Source organism: Falco naumanni, chromosome 5, assembly GCF_017639655.2.
Source record: "Falco naumanni isolate bFalNau1 chromosome 5, bFalNau1.pat, whole genome shotgun sequence".
NCBI lineage: Eukaryota > Metazoa > Chordata > Aves > Falconiformes > Falconidae > Falco > Falco naumanni.
This window is the reverse complement of record NC_054058.1, coordinates 47,307,041-47,320,484: the sequence shown is the minus strand read 5'-3', so window position 1 is coordinate 47,320,484 and position 13,444 is coordinate 47,307,041. Positions and strand designations below refer to the sequence as shown.

Sequence of the window (13,444 nt, the reverse complement as noted above, 5' to 3'; positions counted from 1 at the left end):
CAGGTGGGGGGTGGACTAGGTCCTTCCAACTTCAACTATTCTGTGATGCTTTAAGAAGTGATGTGTTGTGGAGTAATCAGACGAATCTGGGTACCTTTCACTAAGACACTAGCTATAGAAAACTCCCAAATACAGACAGCTCCCCAAAGAAAATGTAGCATAATTAAATAAATCAAAACGTTAAGCCTACTCACACTTTGGGGACCACACCAGCTGTGGAAACTGAAACTCTACACATTTGGCAGATTTTAGTCCCTCATCCTTAGATATTTCATAGTTTCTTGGGGGAAGTGCTAATGAAAATATTACTGAACGAAATGCTATGCTCCCTAGAAGGATTTTTACCAGCCATTCTTGATCAGGAAATCTGCATCTGTGGTGTGTCAGGTTGGAGGGTTTGCTGACCTTCAGCTGTTGCAGCAATTTGATGGCTCAGGGAAACATCCTGTGATTGTTTTTCAAACGAATATGTGCCTGTGTCCTCTAAAACCAATCCCAACCACTGATGCAAACCAGAGGACAATCTGTTAGTGAACTTCTATATGCCTTTTTGAAGAGGCCGATTCTTTTGTTAAACTTTGAGGAAGTCTTTCCTAGTAATTGGCAGGAGTCAGCACCATATCATCTCTGAAAGACATAAAATTGCCCAAGAACCACTGCTAGATAATCCTCCTGCCTGAGCCATAGCATGAAAGAGGCCAGCAGGTTAGTGGGCTTCGGGCATGCCCTCACCCCGCCTTATGCCTGCTGCAATTCATGGGGACCCTGCAGTGTTAAAGCAGAAGAGCCACCAGAGCCAGCTGAAGTTGTGCAAGCTTCTGCATACCAGGGGTAAATTGTGTCCTCCCACTCCACCTGTGGAGAGGGCTAGGTGCAGAGAGGTGGATCCGCCAAAGGTACGGCTCAGGAGCACTGACGGAGGGATGGACTGGGAGCACTGCGAGGAATGGGCTCTGGGTGCAGCTTAGGAGACAGGAGTTAGCTGCGGGCTGCTGCTTGTTGTAAGTAAATATAACAGCACAGGGTGCCAATCAGCAAGGGGCATTTTTAGCTGCTCACAGCTTTTCATGAAATTGGAATAGAGGTGGTTACTTGGAAATAGTAAAAATGTGGATTAGAAATGCAGAAAATTACTTAGAAACACTGGCTCCTTCTCATGCTTTGACAGTTCCTGTAACTGATGCAGCCAACAAGGGTAGGGGACAGAGATCCCAGCTGCAGTTTCCATCCCAGCTTTGTCAGTAACTTTGCCCTCCAGCTCTGTCCAAGTGTGACATTTCCCTTGGTGCTCTGGCAGAGCAGAGGGTGCAGGCCAGGCCAGTGTGGCCTTGACCTTTGGCCAGTCAGGGTAACACCTCAGCCACCTGCCATGGCCCAGCTGCTCCAGCTGCTGCTGCAAGCAGGAACCTCAGCACAAAATGTCTATCTCTCTAGCAAAAAAAAAAACCCCAAAAAACAAAAACAACAAAACACCAAGAAAAAAGGCTTGCTATAAAGCAAATCCTTGCTATTAATGACTCTGTGTTGCCCTGGGGTCTTGTGTACCATTCCATGAGCTAGCGAGGGTCAGAAGAAGCCACCCATGAAAACAAAAAAATACAGAGTAAAGATAAGGGTCCAGTGCAGCTGTAGCCCTTTTCTGTGCTATGCCCAAAGCACCGTAACAGGTAAACCTGCAGCCAGCATGGAGCAATAGGAAAGTGAACAGTGAAGGACAGAGGATACTGAATTTCCTTGCTGAGGGACAACATGCCTGCTGGGTTTAGTCCCAGCTGCCTCTGCCTGCCCTGTACAGCAGCATTATTCCACAACAGTAATGTTACAGCCATTCAGGTTGATTGTCCTTCACTTGTTTTTGTCCTTAACATGAATGTCTTTCATGTCTAAATTCAAGTTGCACATTAGTACTATGATTTTCCCGTGCCCACCATGAAGCTGCAGGGACCCATAAGCTGCTTCCACTCCCCTGCAGATTTCTACCAGCACACACTGCAGAACTGATCACTGTCAGGAAACAGATCTCTCAGGACATGCAGACATCTTTATTTTCATTACACGCAGAGGAGGGGGCAGGGAACAAGCAGATGGGATCAAAGTCCCCTCCCTAAAACAAGAAAAAGTCCCATTCTCCTTATCTTAATCACAGCATTAGCAAGTTTCTCTGACTAATTCCCTCACTCTTCACCACAGCTATACCCAGCAGAAAGAAAACACCTGGCACAGGTGTTTCTGGTGATGACTGCTAGCTCTCGAGAGCAGAGCTATCTTTATTGAGTACATTAAATATTTCCTGATCTACAAAAGTTGTCTTCCTGAGGCTGATGCTCCAAAGATTTGCGAGACACCTCTGGGCAACCACAGCCGTGAGCCAACGGAGATTTCTTTTTCATGAGTTTGAGTGTTTTCTTAACACGTATTTAACAAAACAGCCATGACCTGCTCAAAGGAGCTCTAAATTTGTGCAGGTAGAATTAACCCTAAAATAAGGAGCAAAGTAGATGCCAAAAGTTTGTACAGCAAGAGTCTAAGCACCGACTTTATTGAGCAGATAAGTATGGTTATACATAAACAAATGTAGTCTGTTGGCTGCTGTAATTAAATGAGGGGAGGGAAACAAGTTAAATGGGTCAAGCTTTTGTTATGATCAAGACTTTAAATATCCAAATGGTATGCTCTTGGGGGAAAACCTGTTGGCTTTATTATATTATTTAAAAGACAGTTCAGCACAAAGTACAATCTTACTACATTTCTTATGTAATTTCATTCTTACGTGAATTTGCATGTAGAAGAGCTCTAAACATGATAAGCAGTATAAACACTAAAACAAAAAAGGTTGAGATAAAAAAGGGACAATTTTTCATGTCATAGTAAACATTGTTATCAAATGAAGCTAAGAAATTACTGGTATCAGTATGTGAGTAATTAAAAGCATCTTTTCAAAGAAGCCTGCCAGACTGTCTTCTGTATGTACATATAGAGTTGCAGGAGTGCTAGTAGTGTATCTTACTAGCAGTGTTATCTAATCCAACATACACATTTGGACGATATAAGAATGAAGAGTTTTTAATCTCTCCATTTATTTATTCCTGATTTCCTGAGAGTTAAGCTTTGAAATCAGTCCTGATTGAACTCCCTGAACCTTGGGATGATGAAGAATATCAGGTCTCAACATGCAGGTTTTTAACTCAAAAGTCTAGAGAGCGCCAAGTTCTGTTTCAAGGATTTGGAAGCTGATATCCATCCTCAGCACTGTCTGCATTGGCTCTTAGTGGCAACTTGCTTTCTGTTTTTCTCTTTTCCCCTTTCTGTTCTTTTAAACACAAGAAATATTCACTCCTCTCTCTTAAAATATGAATAATTAAATAGCACTCTAAAATTAAGGTCTTTAACAGAAAATAGGAAGAAAAATAAGATAAGAAATTCAGGGTTTACAAAATTTTCCTCAAAATAATGACTAAACTTAAAGATTTCTGTAACTATCGGTAAACAGTGGTCAACTGGAAACATTCACACAAAGCCATGACACATTTTGCATGATTTTGAATTAATTTTTGCCTTGCTACCTTCAAAATAATTATGTTACACACATGAAACTCCTCCTGGCACTTTGTTAACATCTGGATGCTCTTGTTATATTTTTTACCCAAAAGTCTGTATATTCTTTTGGACTAAGAGATTATTTCCTTGGATAATTCACTCAGGTGAATTTTCATTGTTTCTGTCATTAATTTTTCCTTTCTTACTACAAGGAACCAAGGAAATTTTTGTTTAACTCTTGCATAAATATAAGAGGAGAATTAATACTGTTAAACTTCTGCTAGTAATGCCTAGAAAACATCAGACATCAAAGAAATAAAAGCTGCAGCTTGCTTTATTAAGAAAGATCAGTGGATAACAACACTGAACAACAAATATCTAGGACTTACTGTCCTACTTTTTCTCATCTCAGACTTAAATTAGTATTCTGTAGCCTATCTATTTTACCATTTCACAGTATGGAGAGATGACTCTTCCCAATATAAACCAAATGTTGCTTCCTTCAGCAATCAGAAAGCCATTTTCAAATCAAACTCTGAGCGTATGAGCACTGTCTTATATTTGAAGATATGCAAAAGTTATTTTGGGCATGGGGAGAGAGAAATGTATAGAAATATGCAATAAATGAAGATTACTCAAGCTAGTATTTCTCCTTAGAAAATACCATTTGATATTATCTGGGTGATGAAAATATCATTGTCCACTAGCATTAGAACAGTGACTTCTTTGGAGTCAGGTTGGCATATGCCAGCTGTTTGCCTGATTGTTTAAATGTTCCAAATTCTAACGTATTTTAAGTCAGTTTTATCAGAAACACCCTGAGTGACTGCACTTTCTTCAGATCCCACAAGAAAAGGCTGTTGGAGCCAGTTGCAGATAGAGACACCCACTGGAGTTACAAAGCCTGTTTGTTCCCAGTAAGTTGGCTTTATTCTTGGTCATACATTATTGTGGAAGCCACTGTGTAAATCAAATTGTTTATTAAGTAACAAAAATTTCCAGGAAGAAAAAACTAACTTCCAAACAGTGCTGATGTTTACACTTCATGCAATGCACCTGAACAATTTAAACAGATGAAAAGGAAAGGGAGAAAGGCAGCCCAAACATTTGAATGCTATTGCCTGGACAAGCATTGTGGTATGTACATAACTTCAACTGGTCAGAGATGATATTCTGCCTCTGGAAGCAGTTAAATCTAGAAAAGAAAGAAAGTACTTATTTAAATGCAAAAGGTTGTCCAAATGTTTCTAAACCATTTCTTTCAGGGCATTAAATAATACTCAAATGTCCACTGAAGTCAAACTTGCACTGAACTAAATCAGTGCAGTCTGTTGGTGGATACAAAATGATCCTGCTAATGTAAGATGTCACTTGTGATAGCTGTGGTGCATATCTATAGCAGTAAGAAAGCAGCTACATTCACCAGAGAGGCAACTGAGCTCTCATGTGCCGGTTGGCCACTCCCGAACTTTTGGGATGTTTGTAGTTCTTTGTTGTAACAACAACATTCACTCCCTTTGTGTTCCTCATAGTGAGCCAGGAAAGCTACCCTTTATCATTACTGAAATAATGATGCTACTTCTCAGAAAACATTACTGTTTCTAGAATAGTCCATTGTTTGTTCTTCTCTTTCTGCCAGATTATACTTACATTCTTATATTAAATCCTTTCATAATATGATTTTTCCTGTTAGGAGTTTCTGCAGTAACTACATGCTAAGTGCTTGGAGAGGGAGGAGGAAGCTGTTTAATTTGTGCATATGCAGAGGAGTGGCCCTTTCTCTTTCATAAGTTATGGTGGACATTGCAAAATAGTTTAACAGCAGCTGGTCCAGCTTTTGTGATAGACTGGTGAGAACATTTGACTCAAGCTTCTGCCACTTAAATCCCCAAATGTTGACTATGACCTGAAAGAAAGAAAATATCTTCTTATACCTGTTTTACATGTCAGTAGTGAAATCAGCAACTCTAGTCTAAACTAAAATTTAGAATTTTGAAAAAAAAATATTTTCTGTCCTTACAGAATAAAGCTATTTTTTGAGGCTTATTAATAAACTGCATTGTATCAAAGTAGGATTGAGCTGTACCATAACAATACCCCTACCATTAAATTATTTGCTGAGACCAATAAAAAAGTCTTCACTGCAGTCAAATCAGCATCCGTTCAGCTCCCTTTACTTCTGATCCATATATAGTTGTAGATTGTATGTTGCTGGGCAGTAAAAGGAACAAGAGACATGAAAAGAGAATCAGCTAGCTTCCTGGTCTCCCTGCTTAATTATATTTGTAGGGAAGACAAATTATCCATGGATTCAAATGAATGTACAAGTGTAATTCCACTCACGGTATTCAATTGTACTTCAACAAAATAGCAAAATGCATGTTAGTGGCTATGTATGGTACATGAGAACAACAATACTGAAACATCACAAAGCACATCATAGGCTAGACAGGATAGCTTTCACTTGAATTTAATGAGGCAGTAATCATAACGAAAGACAAATTAAATCACAGCTTACTGAAATTCTCCATTCTGAAAAGAGTACTAATGCCACAATGAGTCTCTGGGTTGCAGCTAACTGAGATGATACAGCATGCTCCACTGGTTGATTCTAAAAATGGTAGAAAAAGGCTAAAGCCACTTTACACGGGCAAACACATACCAATGGCAAAAGAAAATTACTTTTAGACATAGGTACTCTGCTAACTCTCAAGTGTTACAGTACTTCATTTGCAGCAACAGTCAGACTGACACATTGAAAAGTTATAGATGCAGAACTAAAGACTTTACTCATGTAAGCAAGCTTTTTGACCTAAATGAGGACTGTTGGGTTTGAGGCCAGGAACTCTATCAGTATAATACTAGAAAAATATATTTAAATTACTTCACAATAATGAATTGAGTGAGAAACCTAATCCAAATAGGACTAAGATTTCCTTTCATAAGGATTAATTATATTACATCACTAATGATGATTTTGTATTCAAAATTTTTTCATGCCAGCACAAAATCTATGAAGGGGGAGAAATCTTACAAGTATCCAGTTTATGACCTTATCCAGACTCTGTGGGCTATGGTGGGCTATGCGTATAAAGCAGACTGTCAATCAATTTGAAGGAACTGTTGAAGCAATACTGTGCCATCTTTGCTACATGTTCCTCTTCCTGTTGTGGAGTGACCATTAGTAATTAATTACAGCCTACTGTCATAAATCTGCTTTTCCCTCCACTCTGATCTTTTAGCATGAGTCTGTAGTTTGACATGGAATAAGCAGCTCGAATACCAACCTACAGGAATCCTAAAAAGACAAAGCAGGGCCACTCAGACCAGATTCTCACACCACTGGAGCCCAGTAATTACACAAATCACAGTGGATCCAGCATCTGATATGACCTTGTCCTTACTTTGTTCAGATAGGAAGATGAGGGTACTCCTTGCTCTTACAGTCAGTCCTACAGCTTGCACAAGGCAGGAACCTGCCATAGCTTGTCATCGCCTAATGGGTGCAGAAGTCCCTCCCAAGGGGATATGATGGCTGAGCAAGGATTTAGTATTACTTCTCCAAGTCCTATTGTTGTTAGCCCTCTTCCACACCACTAGAAGGGAACTACCGCCCCTTCTATCTAGCCACATGGCCCGATGTTACACAATTGAATAAGAGAATAAATATGGATACCTGATGATTTGGGGCAGCTAGGCAGGAGGGGGGGATGGGAGTAGCTGCTATACAAACCTTACAATTTCAAGTATTATGACAAATCTTGAAAATTTCCATTTTCATAATGGTAAGAAGTCTGTTCTTCCATGTCTTGAGTTACTTGCTTTTGCCTTCTCCATTCCCTTCTCTGTACTTCATTGTTTTGACTGGTAGCACCATACATCTTCTTTGGACTTACAAAAGTTTCATTATTCATCTCTGTTTCCTCAGCTAGTTCATCCTGATAAATTATGCCACATTTCTCTTCATTGAGGTTTTCAGGGTCAGCCCATTCCTGCTTCTCCCCAGAAGCAAAGATAGCGTAGAATATCACTCCACTGTAATGCACCAGCGCTGCGATCAGAAAGACGTTTTGCCATTCTTCACGGGTCTGAAAGAATGGTGCAGGTCTCATTAAGTTTGCAGTAAAAAAGAAATATTACTGTCTGAATTAGACCACAAATTAGCACATATTGAACAATGACTGTGATCAGTGTTTGATTTCTGATGTTACAGATGGAGCAATTTATGAGGGTCGTTATGAAGATTTTTTTCTTTCATAACAATGGCTAATAAAATATAACATGGGAATTTTTTTTCCTCACAGTGAATTTTCTGTCTTGCATGTGAAATATTCATGGAGTCGGAAATTCAGAGATTTCTCTAACAGTTAAGCTAATCTTATTGTAAAACAGTGATTGGTTAGGAACCCTGTCAGGGGTGCATTGTAGAGGAGTCTCCCAAGTCCTATAAGCATTCCCCAGTGGTACGAAGATATTGCAGAGACTTAGCCTCAGGTAGTATAAAATATTGTCTGATTAGTTACTTAGTAGATATTTAGATAAACAGGTAATTAGTTTATAATAGCCAAGAATCTGGCCACCAGGGTATTGTAAAAGTGAGCGTTTAAGACAATCAACAGAAAACAGCTGCAGAGATCAATGATGAAATGGAGTTTCCAGGAAGCTTTGAAATGTCTTATCTTTTGTGGCCTTACCTAATCCTTTCCCAAGAAAACACAGAGAAATGTTACCTTATGTTTTGTCATTGCCCCAACGATAAGTGGGCACACCATTCCTGACAGTGTCCCCACACCATTGGAGATGCCCATCAGAATGCTAGCGTAACGTGGGGCTATGTCCAAGTGATTCACATTGAATCCTACAACAAACGAGAGACAACGGTCAACTGCACAGCATTGTGCTTGGTAGCTTTCTAGAGCTGTTCTGACTGAAGAAGCCAAAAAGGTAGGAACCCCCCTACTATATATACCAGAAAGAAGGGTAGTATTTTCTTGGTGATAAAGATGGAAGATATGTTGCAACTTTTTATTCTTTTTCAAAACCCCTTTGGGAATCATGTTGTATAGAAAACTTAGTTTGTTTCGGCCTTGCTGAAATTTTAAAGTATCTGTGCTTCCCATTTTCTCATACTGAAACAATGCACTCTGCAAGTATCTTTAATTAAGGAATGAATGCCTCGTGTTAGTCAAATGTCTGATATATTTTTCTTTATGACTTAGTGGTTTTTAATACATATTTTCCAGTACTTTAAGTAGCAGTTTAACGTGATAAAAAAACAGTAGGAAAAATAATTACCCTTACTATAGTGTATCTTTTGGATACATATTTTATTAAGAAATAAAAACAAATAGTAAAAATCAGCTGAGATAATTTTCGTGCTTTAGGTAATGAAAATTAGTCATAGGAGCTATGGATGATCACAAGAAAGGGTGATGAATTCCAAGTGCATGGGATTAAATACAGTAAAAAGTTGACTACTGGGAAAATCCTGCAATAAAAATTGATTGATAGAAATGGTCTCCTATGCAAGCACCTCGTAACTGAGTAAAAAACCTACTTCCCACCTGCACAGTCCTAAACCAGCAAAAGACCAGTAGTTACTTTGCTGGTCAATTTTGTTCAATAGATCCATCTTCCTGGCAGTCTGCTAGCTGACGGCCTTCCATATTCATAACAAAAGAGGTTTTTTTAATAACGATGGTACTGGTGGAGCTACAAAAGTCAATATGAGACTGGAGAGACCCATGAAAGTGTTACAAACAACTGTTCTGGAGAAGGGCTGGTTATAGGACACAACAGGGAGAGGACTGACCTAGAAAGCAGAAACTGGCAGCTAGGGCTGGGAGCGGGGTTGCAACTGATACCATTTGAGCAACTATTCATTCCAGAGTAATTTTCTCTCTCTCTCTCCTTTTAGGGATACTGTTTATGGAAGAAGAAAAGGTGGCTGACACTGTAGAAGTATACTAGAAAATAACAGCACAAAGCTGATGTAAACTAGAATCAATCAAGAACAGATTCTTTCAAAGCTTCATCTCTTATGTGCAACATGTTTCATGGACACTGGAGTAAATTACTTCTGATATGGGAAGAAACAGGGAATACCCATAAGCAGCCACATTAAGAGCAAACAGAATAATAGAAATTATGACAGTAACAACAGTGAGGATAATGACATCACTTTTATCACTAATAGTAAAACCAAGAATAAGATCAATTCTTACCTGAAATTGCAAAGCCACTGAAGCCTACTGCTAACACCAGAAAGGAAATAGCCACACCTTTTGTATGAGAATAACCAACTATCAAAAGCAAGGTTGCTTCCATGCCAAAGCCTTCAAATGAAACACATGGCAACAAATTACATTTAAATTACTATTGCTCATGGAGATACTAATAAGGTCTAACACGAACAGCAACCTAAGATGAGACAAAATTCTTTTGTATATTATAGCTGTTTTTGAACATGCATGGAAGATTTGTGGATTCACAGAGATATTTGAGTATTTATTGTTTGAGAACATACTTTTTTCTCCTCATTGCTGTGTAAACAACTCAAGCAATTGGTGAAGTTAACTCACTGAGCAGTACAGGGACACAATGAGAAAGTGACTCTGCAAAGTCCTGAAAAATTCACAAACATGATAGGACAAGGAGAAAAACACTTCTTGCCTTCAATTTCTCATGGTTGTGGTGATGTGAGATGTGCTTGGTAAATGGAACAAAAGAGCATTTTACATATAAGTGTGGCACCAACACAATAGGATGTACCTAAGCATCACAGGGAATTTCCAGTCTCTGCCATCACAGAAACTGACATTTCTAATATGTAACATTACAATCCTTCTGGGTTGTTTGTTTTGGCTTGGTTTGGGGGTTTGTTGGGTTTGGGGGTTTGGTTTGGTTTTTTTCATTGTTGTTTTTTTTTAATGATACTGAAAATACACCCGGAAGATACAATGAATTTGAGAATCCTTTGTGACGATGCATAGCCAAGCTGCATGGCATCTCTGACTGCAGGCATCTCTATTTCAGGCAGCCTATGCCATCCATAAATAATGTAAGCCAGGAACTGGCAGTGGAGAACGACTCCACAGGCTATCTGGCTTGAAAATTTTTCCCTAATTTAGTATCATCCCTACAAGTAGATGTCATTGATTTTCCAGTTCAGTGACTGAACTGGAAACAATTTTTTTTGTGCTGAGTAAAAATGCTTCTGTCCATCCCTCACCCTTTTTTTCACTCAACCCTTCCAGCCTAAACTTGCCGGTGGGTTCTGCTGGAAAGGAACATGGCCAGCTATTGCAAGACTGTATCTGCTTGGAAAAGCTCTCTCCAGCACCACAGTACAGGGTTACCTTTGTCCATACAAGTTTGCAGGATGAGGTCTATTTGATCATACTATTCTCGGCCAGTCCCTATTGCCCTTTCAGTTATTAACAAGGCTTCTTTCCTCCTCCCTTTTTAAAAGTGTGCTCATATGAGTAAGGATTTATACCATGAGGACATCTAACATCAGCTCTCCATTAAATCCTTCAGATTAACCAGCTGTAAATGCATTCTAGAGTAATTTGTCTCTTGTTACACTTAAACATGGACCAAACTATGATTTTTGCATCAGCTGCAGAACAGAATTGAAATATTGTATTTTCAGAATCCAATAGTACCTCCACAATTCATGACCTTCCTTACAGTGGTAGTGGTTAAAATATTCCTGCTCCGTAAGAAGTCCGCTAGTTGCCCTCCAATGGGTACGATGATAGTCATGACCATGTGAGGAACTGCCGACAAAAGGCCAACCTGCAATTAGACAAATGAGTGCTTACTGCTCATGTCCTCCCTCAGGATTTAGGGGGAAGGGAATAGGAACCATACCTTTCTTCACCCCTTTTTTACCCCCATCAGACACTTTTTTGATCCTGGATCCTTGTGTGGGGGAATTGCAGACAGGTCCAACAGGACCTGCAACCAAGACCTGGGTAACCTTAAGCTACTTTTTTCCCATTTTTAAGGATTTCTGGGAGCTCGAGAGATTTCAGTATACTCTCATCCAGGTAGTAGCAGCTTTTTTTCCCAGGCCCTTCCAGTAATGGCAGTATGTGAGCCATGCCACAGCCAGAAGCTACCCACCTCAGCCCTGGTCCACCATCTCTGCTGGGGCTTGTGAGATGGGATTCACAGGATGCTGTACCTGGGAAGTGGAGCCTACAGGATGCTCCTTGGGGTGCCAGGTGCTGTCCAGTCACTGTCCCTGACAGACAGGGTCAAAAACGGGGCTGTTTGCTCACTGCTGAGGTCAAACAGCACCCTGTCCAAAGGGGCAGTCAGTAACTGCCCCTGCCAGGAAGCCGGATCTGTGCAGACCATCTCTTGTCTGCCCAGCGCCTAAGGGCACAATCATTCAAAAAATGAAATGTAAAGTGCCTGGGCACATTCCTTCAGTTTTTGAGGGGTAGGGTGGTATTTCTTCCTTCCTTCCCTCTTTCTCTGTATATATATAATAAAAAGGAAAAAGACAACTCTGTCTAAAAAGTCTGGAGCTGATGCTCTGATGGAGTTTTCCCTCTCTCCAGTGACCAACAAAGGAGCACAATATAACTGCTTTAATTTAGCTGGTTAGAGTAGGTGCCCAAGGATGGGTGATGGAAGGAATATCTCCTTGTGGCCTAGGAGGAGAAGCCAGAGCACAAGTGAGAATCTCACCTTAGAAATATGCAATATCCCTGCTCTTCCATGGTTACACTGAAGAGCTGCATAGAAGACTGTTAATATTAAATTCTACCGTAGACATCACAAACCCCTGTCTTATGTGTCCTGATATTAGAGTGCCCTATCTTGGTTTTCACCTGCTTTTATATTTTTTTGTTATCCATGTTCTTAAGGAGCTCGTTTCTGGATAACAAATCTCTTCCTGTTGCCTGCTATGTGTAAAGGAAGGAAAAACCTGCACATTGTTTATGGACCAAAGAACATATAGCATAAAACCTGACATTATGGTATAATTTTACAAACTATTAGCATACATTTAAAGTCACGCATGTATTTTTATTTTTGTGGGATTGGAGCCTACAAATTGATGCTCATCTTCTTTTCATTTTCATAGAATCACAGAATGGTTGAGGTTGGAAAGAGCCTCAGGAGGTCATCTTCTTCAATCAATGCTCAAGCACAATCACCTAGAGCAGGCTACCTAGGACTGTGTGCAGACAGCTTCTGAATATCTCCAATTACAGAGACTGCAGCTGCTTTCCAGCTGGGTGACTCCCAGCTTATATTGGTGTATGGGCCTGCTCCTCCCCAGGTGCAGGACTTTGCACTTCCCCTTGTTTGACTTCATGAGGTTCCTGTCAGCCCATTTTTCCAGCTGATTGAGGTCCCTCTGGAAGGCAAAAGAACCCTCTAGTGGATCAGCCACTCCTCCCAGTTTTGTAACATCTGCAAACTTGCTGAGCGTATGCTCTGCCCCATCATCAAGATAATTAATGAAGATGCCAAACAGGAACAGACCCAGTATGACTCCTGGGGTACACCACTAGCTACTGGCCTCCAACCAGACTTCGTGCCACTGATTACCACCCTCTGGGTCCAGCCATTCAGGCAGTTTTCAATCCGCCTCACTGTCTGCTCAACCAGTCCATACATCAACAGCTTCTCTATGAGATCTATAAGTACCTACCTTACTGAAGTCTAGGTAGCAATATACACCGCTCTTCCCTTTAGCTACCAAGTCAGTCACTTCATCATAGAAGTTTATCAAATTGGTCAAGCATGACTTCCCCTTGGTGAATTTTCTGCCAAAAGGTTACTACTTTTTGTGATAGCTCTGGTATTTATCCCAGGCATGGGAAAAGACTATTTTGCAGAGTTTTAGTGATCAGCATGTCATCTTCTAGAAGTTTTTTTTTTT

At 40.2% G+C, this 13,444-nt stretch overlaps 1 protein-coding gene across 1 annotated transcript in view; it reads right to left on the bottom strand.

The window, feature by feature from the left end:
- Positions 1-2,542: 2,542 nt before the first annotated feature.
- The window catches only part of SLC17A8 (solute carrier family 17 member 8), a 35,274-nt gene continuing 24,372 nt past the window's right edge, over positions 2,543-13,444 (bottom strand). The window contains exons 9-12 of the mRNA XM_040596772.1: positions 11,205-11,337; positions 9,762-9,872; positions 8,268-8,395; positions 2,543-7,625 (exon numbers count right to left, since the gene is read on the bottom strand). Of these exons, the coding sequence (XP_040452706.1) occupies positions 7,287-7,625; positions 8,268-8,395; positions 9,762-9,872; positions 11,205-11,337 (711 nt within the window). The 3' untranslated portion in view covers positions 2,543-7,286. The remainder of the gene's footprint in view (positions 7,626-8,267; positions 8,396-9,761; positions 9,873-11,204; positions 11,338-13,444) is intronic.